This window comes from Botryllus schlosseri, chromosome 14 (genome assembly GCF_051294905.1).
Source record: "Botryllus schlosseri isolate E-star chromosome 14, Bs_hap1, whole genome shotgun sequence".
Classification (NCBI taxonomy): domain Eukaryota; kingdom Metazoa; phylum Chordata; class Ascidiacea; order Stolidobranchia; family Styelidae; genus Botryllus; species Botryllus schlosseri.
The window spans coordinates 11,925,908-11,951,437 of NC_137249.1; the positions used below are offsets into that span (position 1 = coordinate 11,925,908).

Sequence of the window (25,530 nt, forward strand, 5' to 3'; positions counted from 1 at the left end):
TGATCGCTTATCAACGCGTATTACGTAACCACGGCGACGATTTCCGCAAGGCAAAATGTCCGAATTGCTATGGAATCCGTTCTATAATGGCACCGATTTCAGGTTGTTCCAACCTATCTCGTCTTTTACAACTCAAGCCTTGACAAACATCTTCTGATGGTTATGTTCGGTGTCATTCAGTTTGGCGCTAATCGCTAATCAGCATACACCTTACGGCATTGTCTCTAAGCCATCGAGAGTTAGGAGCCAACGTATGCTAAGATCGAAACACGATAGCTGGCCGGCGGCCAGCGATGATATCTTTCATACCAGGCCTGTTGCAGATGCGATTGTGTAGGCAAGCGATAATATCGTGCGCGCCAAGGCAGATGCGATAGAGAGAGATATGATATTCTTTTTCGCCTGCACCATCGAGATGCTTTGACGACGGAGTTGCGATACGGCCCCATGAGGTCATCTAGTCTGCGCCCCCGGTTTTTTTCTCCTCCATGCTATCCGTGATTGCTGAGCGCCTAGCAGGATAGCTGCGGATACCAATTTTTGAGTCTTTGGTATGACCCGGCCGGGCATCGAACCCACGACCTACCGCTCGAGAAGCCGGACGCATAACCATTACACTATCTCGCTCGGTAGTGCATGCTAGCGATGGTATAGTGCGCACCGGGCCTACTGCTGATGTGATTGTTCAAGCAAGTGAACCTAGGCTTGTTGGACACGCGATAGCGTAAATCAGGCAAGCGTCCCATGCGACGATTGACGATCGCACGGCAAACAATGACATAATTTCGCGATCATCTCAGCGGGAAATCGCTCGCGTTACATTGTGCAGACGAATCTCGCTAATTGGCAACACGCTTTTCGCTAATTGGCCTCGCGATTTGTTCTAAATAACACAATCGGGGGTTTATGCCGATACATGCCAAACCGAATTCTAGGTATGCCGCATACCTAAGAAAATGTCTGGGTATGCGTGGCATACCTTGCATACCCAGGTTCGGCGCCTATGCTGGGAGCGATGGCTGAAAGTGATGTGCGATTGGAAACAAACATGAAGAAAGGTGTGATTCAAGTTTTTTATATGGGGAGATTTTTTTCAAGCGTGTTGTTCCCATGTATAATACGCACCCCCCTATTTTAGGGCAATAATTCGTGAAAATTTTGCGCATTATACATGGAAAATTACGGTGGGGTGATATTTTGCAGAACTGGAATTGACCATTACTTTTAAAATTCACACCGTGACCCCACCAAGACTTGAATCTTGGCCGTTCAGGTTTTAAAATGGCCGGAGTATACCCCTCTACCGATTCCACCCTTAATCGACACCCGATGACATGTGTTGGTTTTTTTTAATAAGCTTAAAGAAACAATTATTTCTCTGTTGAAACTCTCTCTCTCTCTCATTTATCAGAGCTAACCCCCAGGATGGTGTAAGAGACAAAAATGATGCCCCAGTGCGTAGCCACCGTTGCCTGGTTTCAAACAAGCCGTCAACCATGGCTGTAAACCCCGCCGTTCGTCAGACATCGAAAAATGGAAAATACATGGAAAATTAGCAAATGGGCGTGGTCTGTGAGTGGTCAAAGAGGTCAAGTTCATGATCAAGACCCAATCGGACCCCTACCGTCCGGTTTATGGCATAAAACTCTTGTGATATCCAACCATTTGCAAACATAGTAAAGCAGTTTATGACTCATATGCCATCATGAATGTGGACCTGAACTTGACGTAGATCTTGAAAATCACTTGAGCATGACCACAAGTAACAAACCCCCTCGGAAAACTCCCCAGAACACGTGTTGATGTTCAAAACGGTGATAATTTACACAGAATACTGTACAAGTCGACTTCTGACTTTCTGGCAGAATTTCCGACAGAATTTCCCACTCGGAAAAGATCTGGAAATTTTAGGTGATAACCATTTTTTCCGGTTTTAGTATTTAATTTTTTAATTTGCAAACCAAAATTTTTTGAGTAAGGTACCAAATGGATCGGAAAAGTCTCAGCTTTTCAAAAAACGTAGTACTATATGTCAGGGGCGTGTCAACGGGGAGAAATGGGTTACAGAGATATGTCATAGGCTATCATATATGATACAACCACCTCATAAGGGTTAATGTGACCTAAGTGACACACAAACTATTGTAAAATATTGATTCGAATAAATGTTGGAAAATAAGGCCAACAATTTAACTGTAGAAATAGAAAAAGTTGTTGATGGAATAGTAACTCACTCTGTGTTGCTCCACCTCCTTCCATAAAAAGCTAATGTTGTAACAATTCGTCCATATGAGCAGCGAAGAGTTACTGCAGCAGCACTTTCACAAGCCACCGCAATCTGGGTGGGGGTGGTCATGTTGAAATGGATAGTGCTGAGATTACTAGTCACATAAATATTCCCAGTCTAATTACAATACAATCTGAAAATAACATATTGATACCTTGAACAGAGACACCGGTACAACATTCAATAATTTCAAATCAAAATGGTGATTCGCAGGTCAAATGCCAGGGCAAATCAGTATTTTCTTTTCTTATAGTGTCCAAATCTGGTGGTTCCCATTGTTTCCATCCAGGGTTGTAATTTCTCGAGTCAAATGCTCGACTCGAGTCGCCATTTTTTGGTGACTCAACGTGATCAAAGTCATATTTTCAAATGTGTGCAATGACTCCACTCTAGTTAATTTATGTATTGACTTGTACTCGAGTCATTGTGCATGACTCGAACCAAGTCATATGACTGGTGACTAGGACGGCCAAGACAGACATTTCGTTGCAATTTGAATGAATAGTAAAGTTACCACATTATTGGTATTTCTTCTATCAGCCCTGATACTTGGAAAATAGGCTCAGAGACTGTTAAGACTGAGGAAAATGAGTATATTATGAATGCGAGCTATTCTATATCACTCAAACGGAGATGAAAAAAGTGGGTTGAACAGGATTGAACTCAAAACTGAACAGTACACACAATGACTTGGACTCGGTCCAGGGGTTCTCAAACAGTAAGCACTGGCCCACTGTTGAACCACAGGAGCATTCTGAGATAGGCCACAGAGCTGTTTGGAAAATTGTAGAATTGTTGAAAGTTCAGTTATATTTCCATGTTTTTCCCTCAAAAATACATACATTATCGAATTATACGTAGGCTACATCAAGCTTTTCATCTGACTCTGATGAGACGTTGTGGCACATATGCAGTCACATGTACGTACAAGTTGAAAATGGGAGGAGGAAACGGCCGCTTTTGTCCCCAGGCTATGATAACCTATCGCTAACAGCAAATGAAATAATTTTGCTTATATAATAACTGGAACGTAATGCTGAAGTAAGTATTGCGGCAGGGTCATAATCGGTCTTAAGTCGGATGCCCTTGAACAGAGGGTGTGCATTAAACTCGGACTGAAGTGTATTTGATCCAAATTGACGGTAATTTGGCAGGCCGGCTATTACCATGCATCGAACTGGACAATGACTCTAGGATAAGAGGTGGGCCACAGAACATTTTCAGACCGGAAAATGGGCCATGGCCAAAACACGGCTGAAAACTCTTGCACTAGTCACTAACTCGGACTTGACTTACGGGTGTGATCAGACTAACTGACCTTCAAGGTCGTTTCGATCATCCCTATCTGATACCGAATACTGTGCACACATATTTTCTGTACGACCATCATTGCCGTCCATTTGTTTATGCCGTCCACTTGTATTCAGACCTAAATCTCACGGGTAACCAATGAAGGGATCTAAGAATCGGCGTTACGTGATCACGCTTCCTTGACCGAGTTACCAAACGAGCAGCGATGTTTTGGATCTTCTGTAGCTTGTCGATGCAATTTTGGTTTGCCCCGTAGAGCAGAGCATTTCCATAGTCAAGCCGTGAGATCACCAGCGACAGTATTATGGCTTTGCATGCATCTTCAGATAGGTAGAAGTTCCTGATTCGACCGATCTTGTGGATATACATGAAATAGATCTTTGATGTATAGTCGATATGTTTTTCCATTGAGAGCATGCCGTCAAAGTGAATACCTAGGTTACGTACACAGGTCCTGGCTTGGATGGTGTCTGGTCTGAATCTGATGGTGAATTGATTGTGGTTGATGGGGCGTCTGGTTGGCGTAAAAATGATGAGTTCAGTTTTCTCTTTGTTTAACTTGAGACGATTTTGTGTCATCCAGAGTTCAATATTGATAAGACATCGCTGTAACTTGGATGGCACGCTCTCCCAATCATTGCTATTTCTCATAAAACCGTAGGCCTGTGTATCATCCTCGTAGCAATGGTGGAAGAAACCATGACGACGGCAAATATATCCGACTGGCTACGTGTAGCCTACATGAGGTAGAGCAATGGGCCGAGAACAGAACCCTGTGGTACTCCTGATTCGATTTGAATCTCTGACAAACGGACACCATCCACAGATACGCACTGCATTAGCTATCTTTCAAATAAGATTTTATCCATTCTAATGCCACGCCGGAGATTCCGAATACATGGAGCCGTTCCACCAATAGAACGTGGTTGATTTTTCAACTTCTGGAATTTTGAAAGTTGAATAGTGGTTACTACTTCGGAAACAGATGTATTGAAATATAAACAAGTTACCTCGAGCTGAGCAATGTTGACCATCGGATAATATCGAGACACCGTTTGCAGTAGACGACATGCTTCAGATCACGATACCCAATTTTGTTCGAGCTAGAGCAGGGGCGGCCGACCCGTGGCCCACGGGTCAACTATGGCCCGCGTGAAGGTTTTGAGTGGTCCGCGAGGTAATTCTCGAAATTAGATATAGCCTATCATAAATCAGCGCTCATCTTTACCATACTCGACCTCGATAACGAAATACCTGCCCCAATCATTGAGTGTCAACGTTGAGACTTGTCACCGTGTTCGATACTAAAATCAAGACATACCGGTACCGTGCAAAAGCTCATGACAGATCTATGTATGGGGCATCATTACAATCAATAGAGACCAATAGCTACTTTTGCGTAAAATCTGGAAAGGAAAGGCTGGTAATGTATGCTCAAAAGCGACTATAAAAAGTATCGACACCCGCAATCAACAGCGCGACATGTCTCTGGAGCCCTACGCAACAAGCGGGCTAACCCAATCGATATCATAATATTCTGGCATATCCAATATAGACAGCTACTTAGACGGAAAGATCTCTATAAGTTAATGCGTGAAAATTCGTAGCGCCCTAATACTTTATGCGGGCCCAGTTTTACCCTTACAAGTCAAGGAAAGGCTGGTAATGTGAGCTCGTCTGGAAAAAGTATCAACAGCGCAACGTTTCTCTGCGACGTAATAGGCCTTTTGCAGGACTTCGATCACGTGACTAGATACGCATAGCAACCACAAATTGGTTAGCAAGCTACTTTTCCGCGCACCTGCTTCAGTTCTAAATATCGCATAGTGTTCTGTGGATTTCTGGTTATAAACATTTCGGAAATTTGTTGTAGAAGTCATCAGAGATTCACCTATGCTAAATGCCAATCATGTACAAAGCATTTAGAATGATATCGTCAGAATTACGCAGAAATCCATCGGTAACGTAGTCGTATTACGGTACTCAACTCTGATCATATGTACTTAAATTTATGCATTTGAAGTAAAGCGATTGGTTTATATTCTGGTAAGAGTATTTGTTAGTTCAAGCAGTACTATTTGTATGTTGCGGAGCCTGATTTTGGATGGAAGATATGACTGAAGCAGCCGGGACCCGCAAGGATCAGGATATACTGTCTGCTGGTTTGGGTGCTGGCGTGCTGCTCTAAAACAAATGTCGCTGAACACATCGGAAGTATCTTTTGGGAGAACCTGCCATCAAGACTAACCAAAGCAGTGCACCTTATTGTTGCCTTATACAATGCCGATTTTATTAGCACTACTTCGCAATTGAAGTGGATTTGGCAAATCACGCACGATTTTGATAAATAGTTGATGTCACATATGCGCGCTATTCAGCGAACTAAGGGAAGTAACTATCAAATAACTCTTAGAGCAGCTCAAACGCAGTGACAAGATTGGTCATCCTATACCCAGAGGTGGTCCACGTGGTCATTGTATGTCATGTCCAAAGCACTTCAATTGGAAGTAGAATTGAATTTCTGAAAAGTAGTCGAGAAATTCGTTACATGAAGTAGATTTGGCTGAGGGTCACTTAGTTTTAGAAATTGATGCCATGTGACAACTGTAAACATTGCATGTTGCATCTTCTTGATCAACGCAAAAAGGTGATGACACCACAAATAGGTGCAATTTTCAAAAATTAATTTAGTTACCGTGGTACTGGGGCTATTTTGCCCAGTTGTTATGACAACCTCACGCTTGAAGGGGATGCAATCATGCGCCAAAGCTACTTTCTAGTTGACAAAATCCCAAACCTGACAAAAAAGTACTACCTAAAAAGTGTCAAGTAGAAGTGGAAGTTGCCTATGCTCATAATGACGTTAGTACTAAGGTAAAATAGTACTTCGTTGCTGACCCCCTCTGTGTATTGGTTCAACCAACTCAGAAACATCCTCTAAAGACGACTAACATTGTTTCTTTTGCATTGACTCCGTAATATTCTGAACTTATGATATTCTTTAATTCATTGAATTTACAAATAAACTTGCAAAGAAGTGCAATTTATTAATTTTTGTGCATTCGATACCCAGAGCATAAGAAATAGTTGAAGAAAAATGCATGTTAACCTTATCAAGTTCAATAACTGCCGAGACTCTTATGCCTATGTATTTTCCTCTACCTCCATAGCCACTTGTCTAGACTAGGGTTGCCATACGTCCGGAATTTCCCGGACATGTCGGGAATTTCACTGAAAAATCTGCGTCCGGGAGGAATTTCTAAAATGTGCCTAAATGTCCGGAATTTTCAACGCTTGAAGTGGGCTCAAATTTTTTTCGTAAATCAACATAAACAATATTATTTTCAAGCAGAGTTATGCTATTTAAAATCCTTCTTAGTGTCGCGCGCGAGTTAATGCAAGGTATATTGATATGATATTAGTATGGGCACCAGGCATCACCCTCGCCAGAAATACAATCAAAATCAATATAAATAACCATCATGTACTGAAATAAGTCTGATTGTAATCGCAATGATAAGCTAACGGTATATTCCTAGAGTTGGTTATGGCCGATTGGATGCTTCAGTTGCAAACAGTGGTTCCAAATCTTGTGGTCGTTTGCCTTCATCTGGGAATCGCGATGATGTGGGAGGTAATCAGCTTCCTAGGCCGTGAGAAAGTTTGGGCTAGTTGACATTTTTTTAGTAATCAGCTGCAGCTTATCAAGTTTTGAGCTGGGCCACGGAACATTTTCAAGTCGGAAATGAGGCGGCGAAAATAAAAAGTTGAAAATCAGCGGATATGCAACCTGCTGGTGCATTTTATAGTAGCCTACAGGTGCATTTTATAGTAGCCTAATATATGGAAAAATCAATATTATTGACAGAATTAATTCATAAATTTCAACAGCCAAATGCATATAGTAAGTTCAACATCAGTGTTTTTTTTTAGTGGCGGAAGGGGGCAGAAAAAATGTTGTTTCGGACCTGATCAAAACAAACAACCAGATAGCCGCACCGACCTAACAGTATAGCAGGGCTGTCAAACACAATCCCGACAGGCCAGACAATGCCCGCCAGACGATTTCATCCGGCCCGTGGAGAAATATATTGCAGACCCTACCAATTAACAATCACCAGAGCTCACATTACAGATGGCCCAATTCATGACCTATGTTCCACTCCATTCGCATACAGTCGATGGGCAATGCTTTGCTTGTGTGACGTCATATTGACAGGCAGCTTGTCACCGCTCATTTTTGAATCCGCTAGTTGGCGCTAAAGAGTGTCCGGAATTTGTTTCACACAAATATGGTAACCCTAGTCTAGACATATTCATAGCATCCACGGAAGAGCGCTTGTCTTGCTGCATACAAATGAAATATCCTTTTAGCAGACATCAACATCGGGAAAGAAGTTCATGACAGTTAGTCAGTGGTCAGATCATCTGCTGACATTTTCTTTTGGCATGAAACCACACTGCCTTCTACCGCATGACCGAATTTTATGTGGTGATAATAATTGGCTCCAGGCTGAATTCTTGACGAGGCATCATCAAATTCTTAGTTGCCTATGTTCGGCTCTCTTGGGATAATCCATCATATCATTAATTCATATACATGTGGTATAACCATGTCTTGAAATTCAAGATATTTGCACTGTGCCATAGAGTGAAGTAATCCAATCCAGGCAATCAATCAAGTAATCCAGGCCTCGGGACAGTTAGTTGCACCCTCAATTGGAGCTGATGATCATTTTTCTTCGGGTAGTGGCACTTCGCAGCATGACAGAATGATAAATAACTTGTAATATATGTGTAGAGATCTAAATATTTTCAATTGTTTAACTGAGAAGTCATACAATAGCATAGGATGCTTAATATATATATGGTATGTAGCACATTGCATGAATTCATAACACATCAACGTACTGGCACTGGCAGTCATTATCTCTAGGCTTAAAAATAGCAGTATCATATATATATTGCAATCGATATCAATCATCAAAATGCTGCAATGATTACCAACTACCACTACAATACAACTATATTATAGTATACAGTATACTATCCACACCTTACTTAATGAGCTGCAATAAATATCACGTAGTCAATTTCCTGCAATGTCGAATTTTGTGTCATAAAATCATAGATGATTACCAAATAACGGCTACAATGTCGATCATTTTGACGCAAGGAGTTTACATAGTTCATGAATCAAAGACATCCAACATATTTGAATCCTTGCGCATTTCCATGACACTTGCGTTTTATATAAAACGTTTACAGCCCGACAACGATAATATACTGTATCCGAAATACGGCTACGTTAACGACAGATTTCTGCGTAATTCTGACGATATCATTCTATGTGCTTTGTACAGGATTGACATCTAGCATAGGTAAATCTCTGATGACTTCTACAACAAATTTCCGAAACGTTTACATCCAGAAATCCACAGTACACTATGCGATATTTAGCACTGAAGCAGGTGCGCGAGAAAGTAGCTTGCTAACCAATTTGTGGTTGCTATGCGTATGTAGTCACGTGATCGAAGTCCTGCAAAAGGCCTGTTGCACTTAGAAACACAAGCTCATCACCCATTGCCGCGGCGCCAGCTGAGCAGTGCACTGTCATCTCACTCTCGCCGCGCAGTCGCATCTTTGCTCTTGAGCTACTGTCTCGTTTCGCCAGACAGCATTGTTGCGTCACAATGACAATCTCCTCAACAATGAATAATTTGGGGCTGATTCTGAGGGTTCCAGGGCCATGAGCGGAATGAAATTTATATTTTCGCCAGCAGTACAGCGTCAGCTTTCGATTGATACCCGTTTCATCAAATTTAATGCTCGGCAAGGGTAAGCCGGTCAAACATCATAAATTTTCATCAAGGCAATGGAACCACCCCGAAATAGCCTTCAAAGTCTGAAAATCGGCATTGTTCTAAACCAGCGGTTCTTAACCTTTTTTCCTCCAGCGCCCCCTTTCAAAAATTATCGTGCTCCAGTGCCCCCCCCCCAACTTCATATTGTAAGGAATGTAATAAAGAAAATGATTAAGAGATAGGGCCGTAACAGCACTTCGTCAACCCCCCTAAAAACGATTGCCTTGCGCACCCTTAGCGTGATAAACCGAACTTCTGAGGGCTTCGCCCCCACGAACCCCATATCGTGATTTCGATGGTCAGCAAAGTTTGTGTGACCTGGTTGCCCTAGGTACCAAAATTTTCTATAATGCATGAATGAATAGGTGGTAATTACATATATAAGTCGCTATAAACTTTTTATCCTCTCAGCCCAAGTAATCAGATTTACCAGTAGCGCTGAGTGAGCTGTTGTATAGGAAAATAAAGGGCACGTAATTAATAATTAAACATATTCGGGCGTGCCCGCAGGTACAATTATTCGTTATCATGGCCGTAACAGCACTTCGTCAGCCCCCCCCCCCCCCCCTAAAACAAAAAACGTTGGTCCTGGGCCCCCATCGGGTGATAAACCAAACTTCCGGGGGACTTCACTCCCAGACCCCCATTAGGCTGTCCGCTATTTGCTGATAACCTATCAGGTATCTACATTGGGTGTCCATTTACAGAGGCAGCTATTCTCGCCTAGTCGCGCGAAGCGCGAAAAATTTCACTAATTAATGATTGAATTGGTCAATATCATCGGGAATTGCATGTAAATTGAGATTAATTTTTATCCTCTCTCTGCTCACGTAAACACATTTACCGGTAGAGCTGAGTGAGGTGCAATGTTGCCTCTAAGCTGCGCACGTGCGCAGTGCTGACACGGTCTCTGCGCACAGAAAATCTACGTTGCGCACAACAAATCTGAAGTTATTACCTTGTTGTCCAAGGGTCAGCGCAGTGAGTTGTTGAGTGTGCGCAGAGCCGCAGACTCATCAAAACTTAAAGCGAACATTGTGAGGTTTCTTGAAAACTGTAGGGTCCGTTACTAATAATTAAACATATTCGGGCGGGCGAACCCGTTGGTATGACTTCGTTGCATGATGTTATTTCGTGGCCCACTGTCTGCAATATCAAAAAATATAGAATCGCTTAACGGGGATATCGCCCAACAGGAATATCCCTGTCGCCCAATCGTACTAAACTAAAAGACGCACACGATTTCAGATTGGTATTTATTCACTGACATATAATTTTTCCCTGCCAGATGGAATTCGTCTTCTGGGGACCAGATTGCCAAGATAGGAACATTCGGTGTCAGTCATTTAGGCGCCCATGGACAATTAAATCTATAGGTATTTTGAAGGCTATATGTAACGAAGTTTTCGGTGTTAATTTGCTCTGAATACTCATTAAGGATATGTCCTATCACCACATCATCTACTGCGAAGCCATTTTTCTCCAGCGCCCCCCATATCGCCCCCTGAGCGTTTCCGCCCCCCTTTAAAATCGCCAGTGCCCCCTGGGGGCGCTGGGGGCAAGGTCAAGAACCACTGTTCTAAACAATCGCAACGACGCAGCACAATGACCGCGACAATGATCCTTGCGTGGTTGCGATTGTTCAGAACAATGCCGATTTTCAGACTTTGAGGGGTATTTCAAGGGGGTTCCTTTGCCCTGATCACATTTTGATGTATATTATCAAAATCAGCGCGACTGTAGCTTTCAAATAAGATCAATTTTATTAAATTTGAGCGCTCGGGCCGTCATCTAGAGGATTAGCAATTAAGTTGCCGTTTCATTATAGATAACTAACCTAGGTTAGTTATCTATAGTTTCATGCTCTGAAGCGACAACAAATCTGCGACTATAGCATCACTCGACCGTGAATCACGTGTTGCACATCTATCCGTATGTTAGTAACTATACTTTGACTATAGATCCCAGTGCTATAGATAACTAACCTACGGATAGATACCACTGAGCCACCTCCGTAGGTTAGTTATCTATACTTTGACGAAATGGAAAGTATGACGTAGACCAATTTCACTGGGCCGTGAGATTTGCTTGTGTCGACACCATACAGGACACTATCGTTTAATGCTGCACGTACCCCAGCCAGTCAGGGCATGGTATGGTATGGTATGGAATGGGAATTTTCCATACTTCATACACGCCCAATCGTTCCATACCATACTTGTCAATTTTCCATACCATAGCAACCTTCTTCCATACCATATTTGATACTTTTTCCATTCTTTGGCAACTTGCCCAACCTCTTAAGTGATATTGTATTTTTGATATGTGGAAATGTTGCGGCGTTTTTATTCTGATAATTTTGGATGAAATTATCCATTTAAACAGCCCTGGTGCACCAACGATATCCCCAGTTTCTTTATATCATATGTCGTCAGCAATGTATGATGGACTGATGGTGCCTAATCATCGAAGACGAACGTATAATACATAGGCCTACACACGGGATTATTTGGAAATCACAAAAGAATCTCATTACATGTAAATCTAGTGTGGTAACGAACTGCTAGCAGTAACATCAACTACAAAATTACATAAACCAAAGGTATTGTGAAATTAGAAGATTGGTTCCCAACCCTTTCTTCTTTATTCTGCACAACCTAAAATCTATATTTCCACCATTTAAAATTGCTCCCTCCAAAAAAATTTGGTGAGACTTGAGTTTTGTAAAGACTTGCTATTGGTGAAAGTTAAGACTCCCAGAATTAAACAGCACGCAATGAAATGAATGACAGTGAACTGGTAACCCTAAGCGCAATGTTGCGCCTCCATCAAATGTATGTGTAAGCCGACGGAAAAATAGGAAGGGTTTGAAATATTTCCATGGTAGCATCAATTTACATGTGTAAATGCCAAACAATGCATGGGCCGAATAAACTTCCTGCTGTTATATATAAGCCGCCATAAGCTACACTTTCGCACGCTACATAACTCGAAAAGAAACATGTCATTTCATCTGTAACGAGTCCCATGCTATCAATTAGCAAGTCTGCGCTCTCCCTGAATGCATATTCACATACATATGAACGCTTATTATAACGAATCAGGTGATTTCAATCACACCATTTCGTCTGCGACTGAATAACAACGTAGGCCTATATGCGGGAGATCGCGTGCCGCGATCCAGTCGATCCTCGCTAATTGGAGGCACTGATAATACGAATTGCTGAATTGCAAATGAGCTAATAGGCCTAAATATTAGAGATACGATCAGCATTTCATACAGACGTTTATAAAACGAGGTTACTAATGTGATTTTTTTACAAGTGAGTCTATACCCGACCAGAAACCTTTAAATTACCCACCGGTTCGAAACGACTGCATTAGAATATATCCCAGAATATGCGTCGCTACAGGCTGCATATCTTTGAATTACAATGATGGTTACGTCAAAGAGATATTGCGTGATGATCATCCTACTAAAGCGTAGATGGTTATTTCTAAGTTCAACAAATAAAAATAAGAATATTCATGTAACTTTTACATTCTCAGAATCTAAGATCTTAAAACTCCCTTGGTAATTTACAGAGTGGAAGTTATGATATGCGAAATGCAAGTTGTAACGCAACAGCGGTCGAATATCATTCGTTTTTATGATATTTACATTTGATTCGATTTGAATATTCATTATTAATAGTAGTTTCGCACACATGCGCGTAGCGCTACTTTGTTGTCTTCAAATAGATGTCGACCGGGGTGGGTGAGTGATAAATCGCAATTTGAGATATGAACATAGACAGTGGGCGATTTTCTGAGGTATGCAATCAATTTTACGATTCGAAAGGAGGATTGTCATGATTCTGGCAAAGCTGCCAAAGTATGGAAAAAGTATGGAAGTATGGAAAGAACATTCCATACCATACTTAGAAAATTTCCATACCATACCATACTTGCACTCTTCCGTATTCCATACCGAAATATCGTTCCGTACCATACCATGCCATACCATACCATACCATACCATACCATACCATACCATACCATACCATACCATACCATACCATACCATACCATACCATACCATACCATACCCTGCCCTACCCTGCCCTGCCAGCCACAAGTAGTTTAGTGCGACGGAGACGTCATCGATACGTCGCAATTATGACGTCACAAGATTTCACTGCCTCGTAACAAATAAGAGTCGGCGCCTATCGATGAGTAACCGTGCAGTTGAATGTATTAGCTATCATTATCCTAGCCTATTGAACATGGTCAGTTGAGTTTGAGGCAGAAGCTGCTATGACTACGACCTCATCTACGATCCTATTTTTCAGCAGTGGCTGAGAGAGGACAAATCCAGTCGCAATGATGTCATCTGCAGTTTTTGCTTCATATTCATGAAAAATCCCAATCGCGAGGGGCTAATTCGCCATTATAAAACGCAAAAACACCAACGTAATTTCAATGCCGGAAAGGGTAATGCTGATATATCCAGACTTGAGCAAAATTCGAAACCGAAATATATTCCTTTAGGAGAAAAGGTGTCAAGAGCAGAACTATGAATAACTGGATTTGTGGCAGAGCATTACTCCTTTTAGGCAGGCAGATCGTCTTATGGAGACAGCAAAGAAAGCTTTCCCTGACAGCCAAATCATTAAAAGCATGAATTTGAAGAAATCCAAAGCCGCATACTTAATGCAACATTGGATAGCATGGTATGAGAAGGAAGAAATTGACAACATTTGGCGATCCTAGTTTTTCTCTCTGTTATTAGATGAAAGTACTGACATCGCCATTAATGTATGTCTTGAGATTGTTATCCGATATTATGATGAGCAATCATTTAAAGCAGCCTACCATACCAGTTGACACTTTGATGCAGTGGTTCCCATCAGGTGGGGAATTCAGTCGCTTCTGGTGCCCCGGCATAGATGCATTTGTTGAGCAAAACAGGATAGTCTACATATTTACGCAACACATGCGCGATTACCGTTACCAGTTACCTGCTCTGGAATGTATGTATCGAAAAGTATATTTTGTGCTGTTCACAAAAACTCATTTGTAACTCTGGTGATTCAATGATGGCGTCACAAGCGTTCCCAGCACGTTCAGTATGACGTGAAATAACGCTTTCGCTAAATTTTTAGGGTTACCGCTATCGGTTCACAATACGTTTTATGTTGCAGTTACGGGCGATTGTCTTGCGTACTGGTGTGGCTGTTTGTCTTGTGTACTGTGTGCTCAAACAAGCAAAGTGCAGCTCCGTGATGACAGAAGTTAAAAAGAAATACGATTATAGTTTAGGGTAGTGGGGAATGAATACCCGGAATGAATCTGAAGGGGGGGGGGGGCAATGAAGACAAAAAGGTTGGGAACCACTGCTTTAGTGGATGCAATTCAGGTTGATGACTCTTCGGGAAAAGGTTTGTATGAATCGGTCAATATATTATTCGAAGACAAAAAAATACCACTTGCTAATATCATTGGATTTGCCAGTGATAATTGTGCCACAATGACAGGCGCCAAAAGTTGTTTTCAATCCTACCTGAGAAAAGAGATCCGTCCGTTTTTATGCTGGGATGTATCCATCACTCATTTGCGTTATGTGCCAACCACGCATGCTCTCGTCTACCATCATGGCTGGAAAATTTTGTTAAAGATGTGTGTAGCTATTTCTCCCGGAGTAGTAAACGTCAGAAAACATTCAAATACAAGCAAACCTGGAGATTCCAAAGCACAAAATGCTGAAACTAAGTCAGACACGGTAGTTATCACGAGGGCAAGTGATATCAAGAATACTAAAGAAGGGGGATGTCCTGCATTTATTCTTACATGATGAAGTTGTCATTGACAAAACAGATGGAGCTTCCGTGATCTTTGATACTATGCGAAAACCGGGCACCAAACACATGCGCCTATTCCTGAACTTTATTTTGAAAAGAATCGACATGATGAATGCTGAATTTCAGTCGGAGAATTGCCGTACTCATACCCTTTTGAGTCTATATCTGATGAGTACCGACATATCTTAAGCTTCTTTGTGAAAGAAGAAGTTATGGTATCAGGTAAGCGGAACGACATCAATCAGCGCATCTCGACAACCAAAAATCTCTGTTCGAAATCTGCATTGGTAGTTGCTGTGAAGCCGTACTGATGCGCAAAAGTCTCGGAAAAAATAAAGAGCGATTTCGCTCTGATGCTCTGCGTTTCTTGTTGAACTCACTCTGCCGATTCGGGCAAGATTTTTGTCAAGGACAGCTTACTTTCATACTTCAGTGTATTGAATCAATTAACAGCCTTATCAACACAAAGAAAAGTAAAATCAATCATTCCTCTAGCTGTGCAGTTTCCCTACCTCAGTGATATTATTTGATGATTTTTAAGAAGAATGGGATGCGTTGGCAAATTCGCAACATGCGCTGCAGGTTATCAGTCAATGCCATCCAACAGAACTTTGGCAAAAATTGAAATCCGTGCACGATGGATTCGGTGAATCAAAATTCTCTTTACTAAGGAAGCTCATGACGAATCTCTTGGCATTGCCACATTCCACTGCATGCGTGGTGAGAATATTTTCTCAAGTGAATATGGTGAAGACAATAAAGACAAACAAACTTCACCCTAGTACCGTGGCAAATCGATTGTTGGCGAAGCAGTCTATAGCAAGACGAAATGAAGTATGCTGCATAGTGCACATGGACACCTCCCCATTGTTTGGTTGAAGATGTAGTGAGCAAGATGCCACACTCCGGTTTGATGTATGGTGTACAATCGAAAGATAATTTTTATGATGCCGTACAATTTGAAAGCGACATTATTTGATTTTTTCTTACTCTGTTGAATTAATTTCCGTTATATCATCATGCAGTATATCAATTCGTTTCATTAATTTTCGTTGAATAATCATGCAGTATATCATACATATGTATCGAATTCACGTGTGAAACACTTCTTATCTATGGATTTGTACCTTGTTCATCATGATTACTTGGCAACTGCAAATTTTCCTGCAATTTGCTAATCTAGTGTTTTTTCACTACATAATCTTGTGTTTTTCCAGGAACCTGGAGTGGCAACACTGCTTCAGAAACTTCGCTAAGAGATTTTACGATATAAACTGTAGTACTAATTTTCTATACCGACCTACGGACGTTTGAAATCGATAGTAGGCTGCTACTGTGTGCTGACTACCGATATTACCATATACTGGTGGCTATTGAAAACTGCGATATATATATACGATATTGGGCAAAGCATCAAATTGAATTTAGTGACGTGATACCTGTAGTTTTTGTTTTGAAAAATATGTCTTTCTATTTTCATCCGTTAATCCTTGACTACCGTATTTTAGTGATTAAGATAAAATTGGTAACACATGTTTCCGGTGGTTGTTGATACCCAATATCATAGTCGCTTGACATGCAAGATTTAGTAAAGTATGGAATATTAGCGGCACTGCAGATAGTTGTTTATGTTCAAGCTGAAGACATTGAGTATCCTGCAGTGACTAGAATTCAACCACACGAAGGCAGCTACAAGGGCGCAACAAGACTATACATCCATGGCAGAGGTAAATGATCTTCCAATCCTCATATCGCAGCCCGGTTCTGCATTTATGTTATCTTTTCTGTTTTCTTTGTGCTGTGTGTGGTACGCTAGCTACATATCGCCGAACCGAATAATCAAAATTCTAATTATGAACTTGTGATGCAATACGTTGTTATGGAAATGGATGTCGCAAATTTTGAATCTCGGCAGACTTAAATAAAAACAAACTCTTCGAGTGTAGCCCATTGTATTTATTTTTTATCTAAGACACCCATTAATGCAGTTTGCATGAAGCTTTCAAACATTTTACTATACACTTTATGCTGAAATATGTTACTGTAAACTTATTTAGTTCTGCTGTATTGAACTTATAATTCTGCAGCTGCTCAAATCAACTTTCTTGAATTTTTTAGTTGCATCATTAGCCTGTCAAAGTTGTCCATTTATTCATACTGAATTCACGTGTGTTAGTTCACTTGGCATTATTATGACTTGAATTCATCAAAAATCATGCAGGATTTTCATCAAGCGGAAACTTTGGTGCAAACGGGGAGAATCCCAATCTGGGAAACAAAGCATATCTTGTAAGCGACTTTGAAAGTGTGGTCTGTGACGTTGAGAATGATGCTAGTCATGAAACAATGATCGTCTGCTATACCAGGTGGGTTAAGTAGCAATATTAAAGATAAAAATAGGTACCGTAGATAGGTTGGCAAATGATCTGAAATATTTGGCACCTTCAATAACTAATATATAGCAGCTGTTTAGTTTGTACACATTATCATTGTTCTTCATCAGATGTAAGCATGATAGGCATACAGTATACTATACTATTTTGTATTCACTGAAGTTTATAGTTATTGAGAGCATCTCCCATGTGATTAGGCCTACTAGATATACACAGCAGAGGTGACGAATGAATAATTGCTTTCTAAGATTTTACCTATCTACTCGACCATGTTCCAGAGACGGCGTTTCTGCCTATAGGCTTAGGTTTATATGATGCATTCTCCTCGTGAGAACATGTTACCGGCACAGTTATTTGTTACATTTGAACAACTTGTAGTTTGTGAAGTATTTATTAAATTTAGTTTAGTCTGTGATTGAGCCCATTGTTTAGGCCTATTCCACTTTGCAGACCCATGAAAAGAGATGCGACATACTTCATTCAAGTGATCGTTGATGGATTTGTGGTACCATTCAGCGAGAATTGTTTTGGGCGTCCAAGAAAATGGAATTGTCAGTTTATTGTGAGTGGTATGCACGTGTGTAGTGGTAGGCAAAACTCTTTCAGGTGTCACACAAGTAACTTGAAGGTTCACTTATAAATCTGTGAATATTTGGAATTAAGGGTGGAGCCCAATTCTTCTCCTCAACTGAGTACTGCCTAAATGCGAATCTCCACTCAACTATAAATCGATTGGCACTCAGCGTTGAGTGCGCGCCAATTCTCTCTGCTCAGTTAAGTATCGATTTCCAGACGTCGTTTTCCGAGATAGCGTTGCCAGATTTTTTTTCGCATTCGACCGGACACGCGTGAACGATTTTGTCATGACGGCAAGACGCTGTTGTCCCTATTTCGTCACTGACCTACAAAGTAGACGCAGATCTCACTGATTTATCTCAATGGGCCTATCTACATGTCGCTAGATGTCCCGACAAATTACCCGACGTAAGGTTACGCATTCGTGCGTCACAGACGACGCAAATTTGTCGGGAAATCTGTCGTGCAAAATTGTCTCGCGAGGTTACCCGATAAAACAGCAGGGGAAATCGCGCATATCGGGTAACGGAAACGTTCGTCCTGAGATTTTAGTTTGGTTTAGGTATTTCCATGGCTGTATAATTGATTTTAAGTCAGTTTTATAACATTATAAATGACTTTTAGCACCTGTGGGTATAATTATATCGTCGAATGGCGATATGTCTAAAGTACCGTACGAAACGAACCTGATATGGAAGAGCCAATTTAGCTTCCGATACAAAACAAACCGCTTTGCCAAACATATTATAATTTAGGCTGTAAAAATGTTTGTTGTAGCCAGGGCTTCGGAGCAGCCGTGAATTTGCATTGCTCCAGCTCCGGCTCCGGAGCTTTCTTCTATCATACATCAGCTCCGGCTCCAGCTCCGGAGCAGCATTATTACCACTGCTCCGGCTTCAGCTCCGGCTCCGGCTCTGAAAACCATCGAAGGTGTCTGTCTGTATCAGGGGTGAGAAACCCGCGGCCTGCGGGCCATATGTGGCCCGCGAGAAGGCTTTGAGTAGCCCGCGAGCTAATTTCACATTATATTATCGAAATTCTGTTATATTATCGAAATTGAATTGCTCTGATTGTGAACTCGCTAGGCCAACCAAAAATATCATTAGTCCGGCCGCGGCACTTGGGATGTTATTAATGACTGGACTAAAATAACAGTTTCGACGCATTGGCAGATCCAGGGTCCAGTCACATCTTAGTAAATCGTCGTATATTACAATAAACTAAAAACGCACTTTACTCCGTGTCACAGCATTAAAATTCTAATGCGGTGTTTTAACACTGGCACTGTACTCATTACCATTAGGCCATTACCATTACAATACAGCTTAATTCAATCTTTAAATGTGCGGTTATTATTCAACTTTAACTGTAGTAAGGGCAAAATGGGCGGATATAACGACGTGATCAATAGAAATTCGATTTGTACCAAATGGCCAATGGTTTGACGTTCGATATTGGTGCACTCGTTACCAGTCCATCCGGTGTCGATCAAGTTTATCGGAATAATATTTTCCCGTTGAAATGAGTCAAATAATCGAAATAAACACTGTGACGTGCGCATTGCGCCATGCCCATAACGAATTAAACTATGCAGTATGCACATTGCACATTTACAAGTTTACGAAACAGATGATTACAAATTGGAAATCGCGTATCAAATCAGTAGTTTGTCTCCAACATAGAATACTATGGGGTTTTGGCCTACTCTTCTGCCATCCCCTAATAAGCTCGAAAATCCTTACTGGAGATGACAATGATGCGCAGTAATGAACTGCAATTAGCATGCATAATTGCATACTCGCAATAATACTGTCCACTTTCGCGGCCCGACTAAAGAACTATCACGAAAAAACGAGTATTTGCTTATCCGATTCATAGCAATGATGAGACGGAATTTCTCGGCTCGTGCTCGTCATATCGGCATGTGCAACGAAATCACGTTTTTAACATCTCTCACATTTCGCGTAATACATAGTGATCATTATTTTCGAACCGTATACAATTGGCCAACAAGGTTGTGCTGATGATGAAATTGTGGGTATGCCGAATACCAACAATATTCACAGGCATATGTCGCATACCGAGGTTCGGCACTCATGTATGAAAATTGAACATTGAACATATGACTGCTCTGCTGTTAAACCCCCAGGAACATGGTTAGTCGTAAAATGTAGCGCCAAAGAGGAAAAGATTCTTAATATCGCGAAGGCCTGCTGTTGAATTCGGTGAACTCAGCAGATATGGTTTTTGCATATATAATAGCATCTTATGAAATACGTCGGAGCCGGAGCTACCCCTCAAATAACTGGCTCCGGCTCCGGCTCTGGCTGAATTTTATATAGAGCTCCGGCTCCGGCTCCAGCTCCGGTAAAAATGCACGGCTCCGGGGCTCCGGCTCCGGGCTCCGGCTCCGGCTCCAAAGCCCTGGTTGTAGCATATTTCTGAACTTCAAGTGTTCACTAAGGTTATTCACGTTGAGAACCGGTCCTATTCGGAACATACATGGCACATCAATAGGCTGTGATATCAATAGGCAGTGATATGCGTTCTTATTTGCCTCTGACAACTATGCAATGGAAAACATCACATGGATGAATGTTAATAAACTAATTCTAACCTATCGAATGTAATGCAATGTGTAGTTTCGATATAGATAAACCTGTGACATGTAAAACGGCGAATCTGTCGTGTAAGCTGTCGCCATTCGGGGAGTCCCCCTACGTAATAATCACTGTCGGGTAAATATAATGGACATGTAGATAGCTCTAATGCAATGAATACCCTCAGCTGACCCACACTCTTTAAAGATGACACAATAGAAATATATAAATCCTTGAAGATACCCGGAACGTTCCTATGCCCCACAAAAGTATATTTTTGCATACGTTACAAACCCATTCGAAATTTATGAAGATAAGTTTCACAGCAGGCGAACACATAAGTGCAGGCCTGAAAGAACGAAAGAATGCATCTATATCGTGAAAACAAATTGAAAAATTAACATATTTTCAGGATTTCCTTCCATTTCTCTTTGAACCATTCACTTTGCCCCTCTATTATTCAATTTCCCGAAATACCCAGACCCACCCGACATTTTCTCTCTTAAATATTCAGTATTTCTTGTTTCCAATAGCTTATTGCTGCTATCGTCTAAATTGGCTAGAAGGTATAGTGACTCCATCCCAACACTGATATTAGCATGCGAAAACTCTATCAGCTGATCTAGGCTCATGCTAGGGGTCTGTTCAAGATGCTTCGTCGATTTGATTGAGCATGAGTAATATTAATAATAATCGTTAAGTTGTATTTTTCATCTGAAAAAGTCGCACAAAATGTAGAATGCGATAAGACACAATGCGATGTAGTGAGCAGATTTGAGGATATCGAACGACACGCAGTTGCAGTCATTTTTTATGCTGACATCCACCTCAGCCTAGAGTGCCCGATGACACAGTTCTTTTCGATGTTTATCTTTTTGAAGCCAAGTCCCTTTCTAGTCCGTTCCATTCCTTGTGAGTGCTTTCTTTCGTCGGGTCTTTTTCTGTGCTTTTTTGTCGCCGTAAGAAGGGCGACGGCGGGGATGCTAGCGCATTGAGACTGCAGAAGTTACCATTCCGGTATACCGAGATGCCGTACGACAAGAAGTCGAACGGGTACAGAAGATAATTACAAATACAATTATAAATAACGCGAAACAATAACTTCATATTGTTAATTTATTCGCTAAAAGCTTTTCGACTAACTCTCATCAGTAGCGAACGTTAGTGATGGGGTGAATCAAATTCGAAATGTAAGAACTATTTTGTCTGTATGACGTAATAATAACAAAAACAAACAACTAGTAGACGGGCTAGATACGGTAGTAACGGTACAAAACAAACGTTACGAGTACATATTCGGTTATAAATAACCGAAAACACAACACATAACATTAATGAAATATTCCAAGAGTGTAGAGGCGTTCCTTCTGGCGACAGAGAATCGGCTTTCGTAGCTTTATGATCGTAGATTCCAGGACCTTTAAATGAAAAAGAGAACGGCCACGAGCAAGTATAGAAAATTGACTGTCGTTGTAATGATCAGCACAATCTGGATGGGATAAGAGATGCTGTCCAATAGCCGAATTACAAGCAGTAACTTGATCATAATCACGCAGTGTGTCAACAGACTGCGATGAAGGAGTTGGAGAAACATTATTTATTCTAATTTGCCGTGGGACATGCTGGCGAATTCTTTGCTGCAAGCGCTGAGACGTGCGACCTACATACCGACTGTCACATCGGCACGTGTATTCATATATTATATTGCTTTGATTTGTCGCAGGTAGCACATCCTTTTGCGTTGCAGGCATCAGAGATTTCGTCGTGAAGATTATCTGAGGTTCTACTTGTGAAAAACAATGGCTCACTGACGATTTAATTTGTTTTTCAAACCTGTTGGACACTTTCCCAATCCAAGGAAGATGCAAATAAACAGGACATTTTCTAGGTCCGAACGGTTTAACTTTTCTGAAATCTTTGAGTTTACGATCTATGGTCATTTTAATGATATGATCAGGATAACCATTTGACTGAAAGATTGACCGAATGTTCTCCAATTCAGAATCAAGTTTGACTTTACTACATATCATCAGAGCCCTGTGTACCAGAGTTCTTATCAAATTTACTTTACGTTTTACTGGACAGAAAGAATCCCACGAAATGTATTGCCCACTGAATGTAGGCTTACGGTAAACTGATGTAACAAAATTAGCACCCGTCTTTTCCACTACAACATCAAGGAATGCTAATGAATTATTAACCTCTTTTTCCATGGTGAATTTCAGTGATGGGTGAAGACCATTCAATTTGCTCAGAAACAAATCACACTGGGATTCATTTTCAAATATGGCGAAGGTGTCATCAACATATCTTTGATACATTAATGGTCGATCAATATCTTCGAATAACCGTTTTTCGTAATACCCCACAAAAATGTTAGCCAGAATGGGACCAAGCGGCGATCCCATTGCAACACCGTCGATTTGTGTATATATGGTGTTATTGAAACTAAATTCGACATCACAAGTGATCAATCGCATTAATTTAACAAAAGAAGACCTTGAGAATGGAGGAGATGGAAGGACACCACCATAGAGTTCATTGGCACAAATCTCTATAGTCTCTTGAACTGGCACGTTCGTGAATAAACTAGATATATCAAACGAACACATAGAGATTTCGGACTCATCGAGATCAACATTACGAATGGTATCATTCGTAATGTTGATCTCGATGAGTCCGAAATCTCTATGTGTTCGTTTGATATATCTAGTTTATTCACGAACGTGCCAGTTCAAGAGACTATAGAGATTTGTGCCAATGAACTCTATGGTGGTGTCCTTCCATCTCCTCCATTCTCAAGGTCTTCTTTTGTTAAATTAATGCGATTGATCACTTGTGATGTCGAATTTAGTTTCAATAACACCATATATACACAAATCGACGGTGTTGCAATGGGATCGCCGCTTGGTCCCATTCTGGCTAACATTTTTGTGGGGTATTACGAAAAACGGTTATTCGAAGATATTGATCGACCATTAATGTATCAAAGATATGTTGATGACACCTTCGCCATATTTGAAAATGAATCCCAGTGTGATTTGTTTCTGAGCAAATTGAATGGTCTTCACCCATCACTGAAATTCACCATGGAAAAAGAGGTTAATAATTCATTAGCATTCCTTGATGTTGTAGTGGAAAAGACGGGTGCTAATTTTGTTACATCAGTTTACCGTAAGCCTACATTCAGTGGGCAATACATTTCGTGGGATTCTTTCTGTCCAGTAAAACGTAAAGTAAATTTGATAAGAACTCTGGTACACAGGGCTCTGATGATATGTAGTAAAGTCAAACTTGATTCTGAATTGGAGAACATTCGGTCAATCTTTCAGTCAAATGGTTATCCTGATCATATCATTAAAATGACCATAGATCGTAAACTCAAAGATTTCAGAAAAGTTAAACCGTTCGGACCTAGAAAATGTCCTGTTTATTTGCATCTTCCTTGGATTGGGAAAGTGTCCAACAGGTTTGAAAAACAAATTAAATCGTCAGTGAGCCATTGTTTTTCACAAGTAGAACCTCAGATAATCTTCACGACGAAATCTCTGATGCCTGCAACGCAAAAGGATGTGCTACCTGCGACAAATCAAAGCAATATAATATATGAATACACGTGCCGATGTGACAGTCGGTATGTAGGTCGCACGTCTCAGCGCTTGCAGCAAAGAATTCGCCAGCATGTCCCACGGCAAATTAGAATAAATAATGTTTCTCCAACTCCTTCATCGCAGTCTGTTGACACACTGCGTGATTATGATCAAGTTACTGCTTGTAATTCGGCTATTGGACAGCATCTCTTATCCCATCCAGATTGTGCTGATCATTACAACGACAGTCAATTTTCTATACTTGCTCGTGGCCGTTCTCTTTTTCATTTAAAGGTCCTGGAATCTACGATCATAAAGCTACGAAAGCCGATTCTCTGTCGCCAGAAGGAACGCCTCTACACTCTTGGAATATTTCATTAATGTTATGTGTTGTGTTTTCGGTTATTTATAACCGAATATGTACTCGTAACGTTTGTTTTGTACCGTTACTACCGTATCTAGCCCGTCTACTAGTTGTTTGTTTTTGTTATTATTACGTCATACAGACAAAATAGTTCTTACATTTCGAATTTGATTCACCCCATCACTAACGTTCGCTACTGATGAGAGTTAGTCGAAAAGCTTTTAGCGAATAAATTAACAATATGAAGTTATTGTTTCGCGTTATTCTGAAGTTCTGTACCACAAATCACTTGTACAATTATAAATACAACATCCGTCCAAGCGCCACTGATGTCATTCGCTCAACAGAACCTCACATCACGAAAAAGTGTACCTATATACGACAATACCGGTACTCCGATATTTGGCGGGTGTTGCCTGCAGTTGGCCGCTCGACCGTGAAAATTGACACTTAAGTCTGGTGGTGCGCTGACTTAGATCTGAGTGCCGATCCGGACGCATTTGAGTGTGAGTATACTTTTTGGCGTGAGTTGAGTAATGAAATCGTTGCTGAGTAGAGAATCGCCACTCAGCAGAGAAATTGGGCTCCACCCTATGTAATGTCAGATTTGTGATAAATGCCAATATTTTGAATATAGGTGGCACTAAGTCGATTGATAACGAGATTGTCAATTTATATTGGTAAGCTTCATGACCTGTGTTGTAT

The 25,530-nt window shown here is 41.0% G+C and overlaps 2 protein-coding genes and 1 long non-coding RNA gene across 7 annotated transcripts in view; 1 reads left to right on the forward strand and 2 right to left on the reverse strand.

Annotated features, from left to right (window-relative positions):
• LOC145456587 (uncharacterized) overlaps window positions 1–5,451 on the reverse strand; it is a 32,794-nt gene extending 27,343 nt beyond the window's left edge. Inside the window, exons 1-2 of one of the 3 annotated variants that reach the window (XM_080334723.1) lie at window positions 4,609–5,450; window positions 2,235–4,539 (exon numbers count right to left, since the gene is read on the reverse strand). In XM_080334723.1, the coding sequence (XP_080190849.1) occupies window positions 2,235–2,356 (122 nt within the window). In that variant the 5' untranslated portion in view covers window positions 2,357–4,539; window positions 4,609–5,450. Of the gene's footprint in view, window positions 1–2,234 lie in introns of all 3 variants that reach the window. The other 2 variants (XM_080334724.1, XM_080334722.1) reach the window with 2 other exon arrangements.
• Window positions 5,452–13,727: 8,276 nt separating this feature from the next.
• The window catches only part of LOC145456237 (fibrocystin-L-like), a 73,395-nt gene continuing 61,592 nt past the window's right edge, over window positions 13,728–25,530 (forward strand). For 2 of the 3 annotated variants that reach the window (XM_080334315.1, XM_080334317.1), the window contains exons 1-3: window positions 13,728–17,029; window positions 17,524–17,668; window positions 18,146–18,257. In XM_080334315.1, coding sequence (XP_080190441.1) covers window positions 16,879–17,029; window positions 17,524–17,668; window positions 18,146–18,257 — 408 coding nt within the window. In that variant the 5' untranslated portion in view covers window positions 13,728–16,878. The remainder of the gene's footprint in view (window positions 17,030–17,523; window positions 17,669–18,145; window positions 18,258–25,530) is intronic. The other variant, XM_080334316.1, reaches the window with a different exon arrangement.
• LOC145456239 (uncharacterized) overlaps window positions 21,970–25,530 on the reverse strand; it is a 33,434-nt gene continuing 29,873 nt past the window's right edge. The window contains exon 2 of the long non-coding RNA XR_013920540.1: window positions 21,970–25,098. This is a non-coding gene — a long non-coding RNA (uncharacterized LOC145456239). The remainder of the gene's footprint in view (window positions 25,099–25,530) is intronic.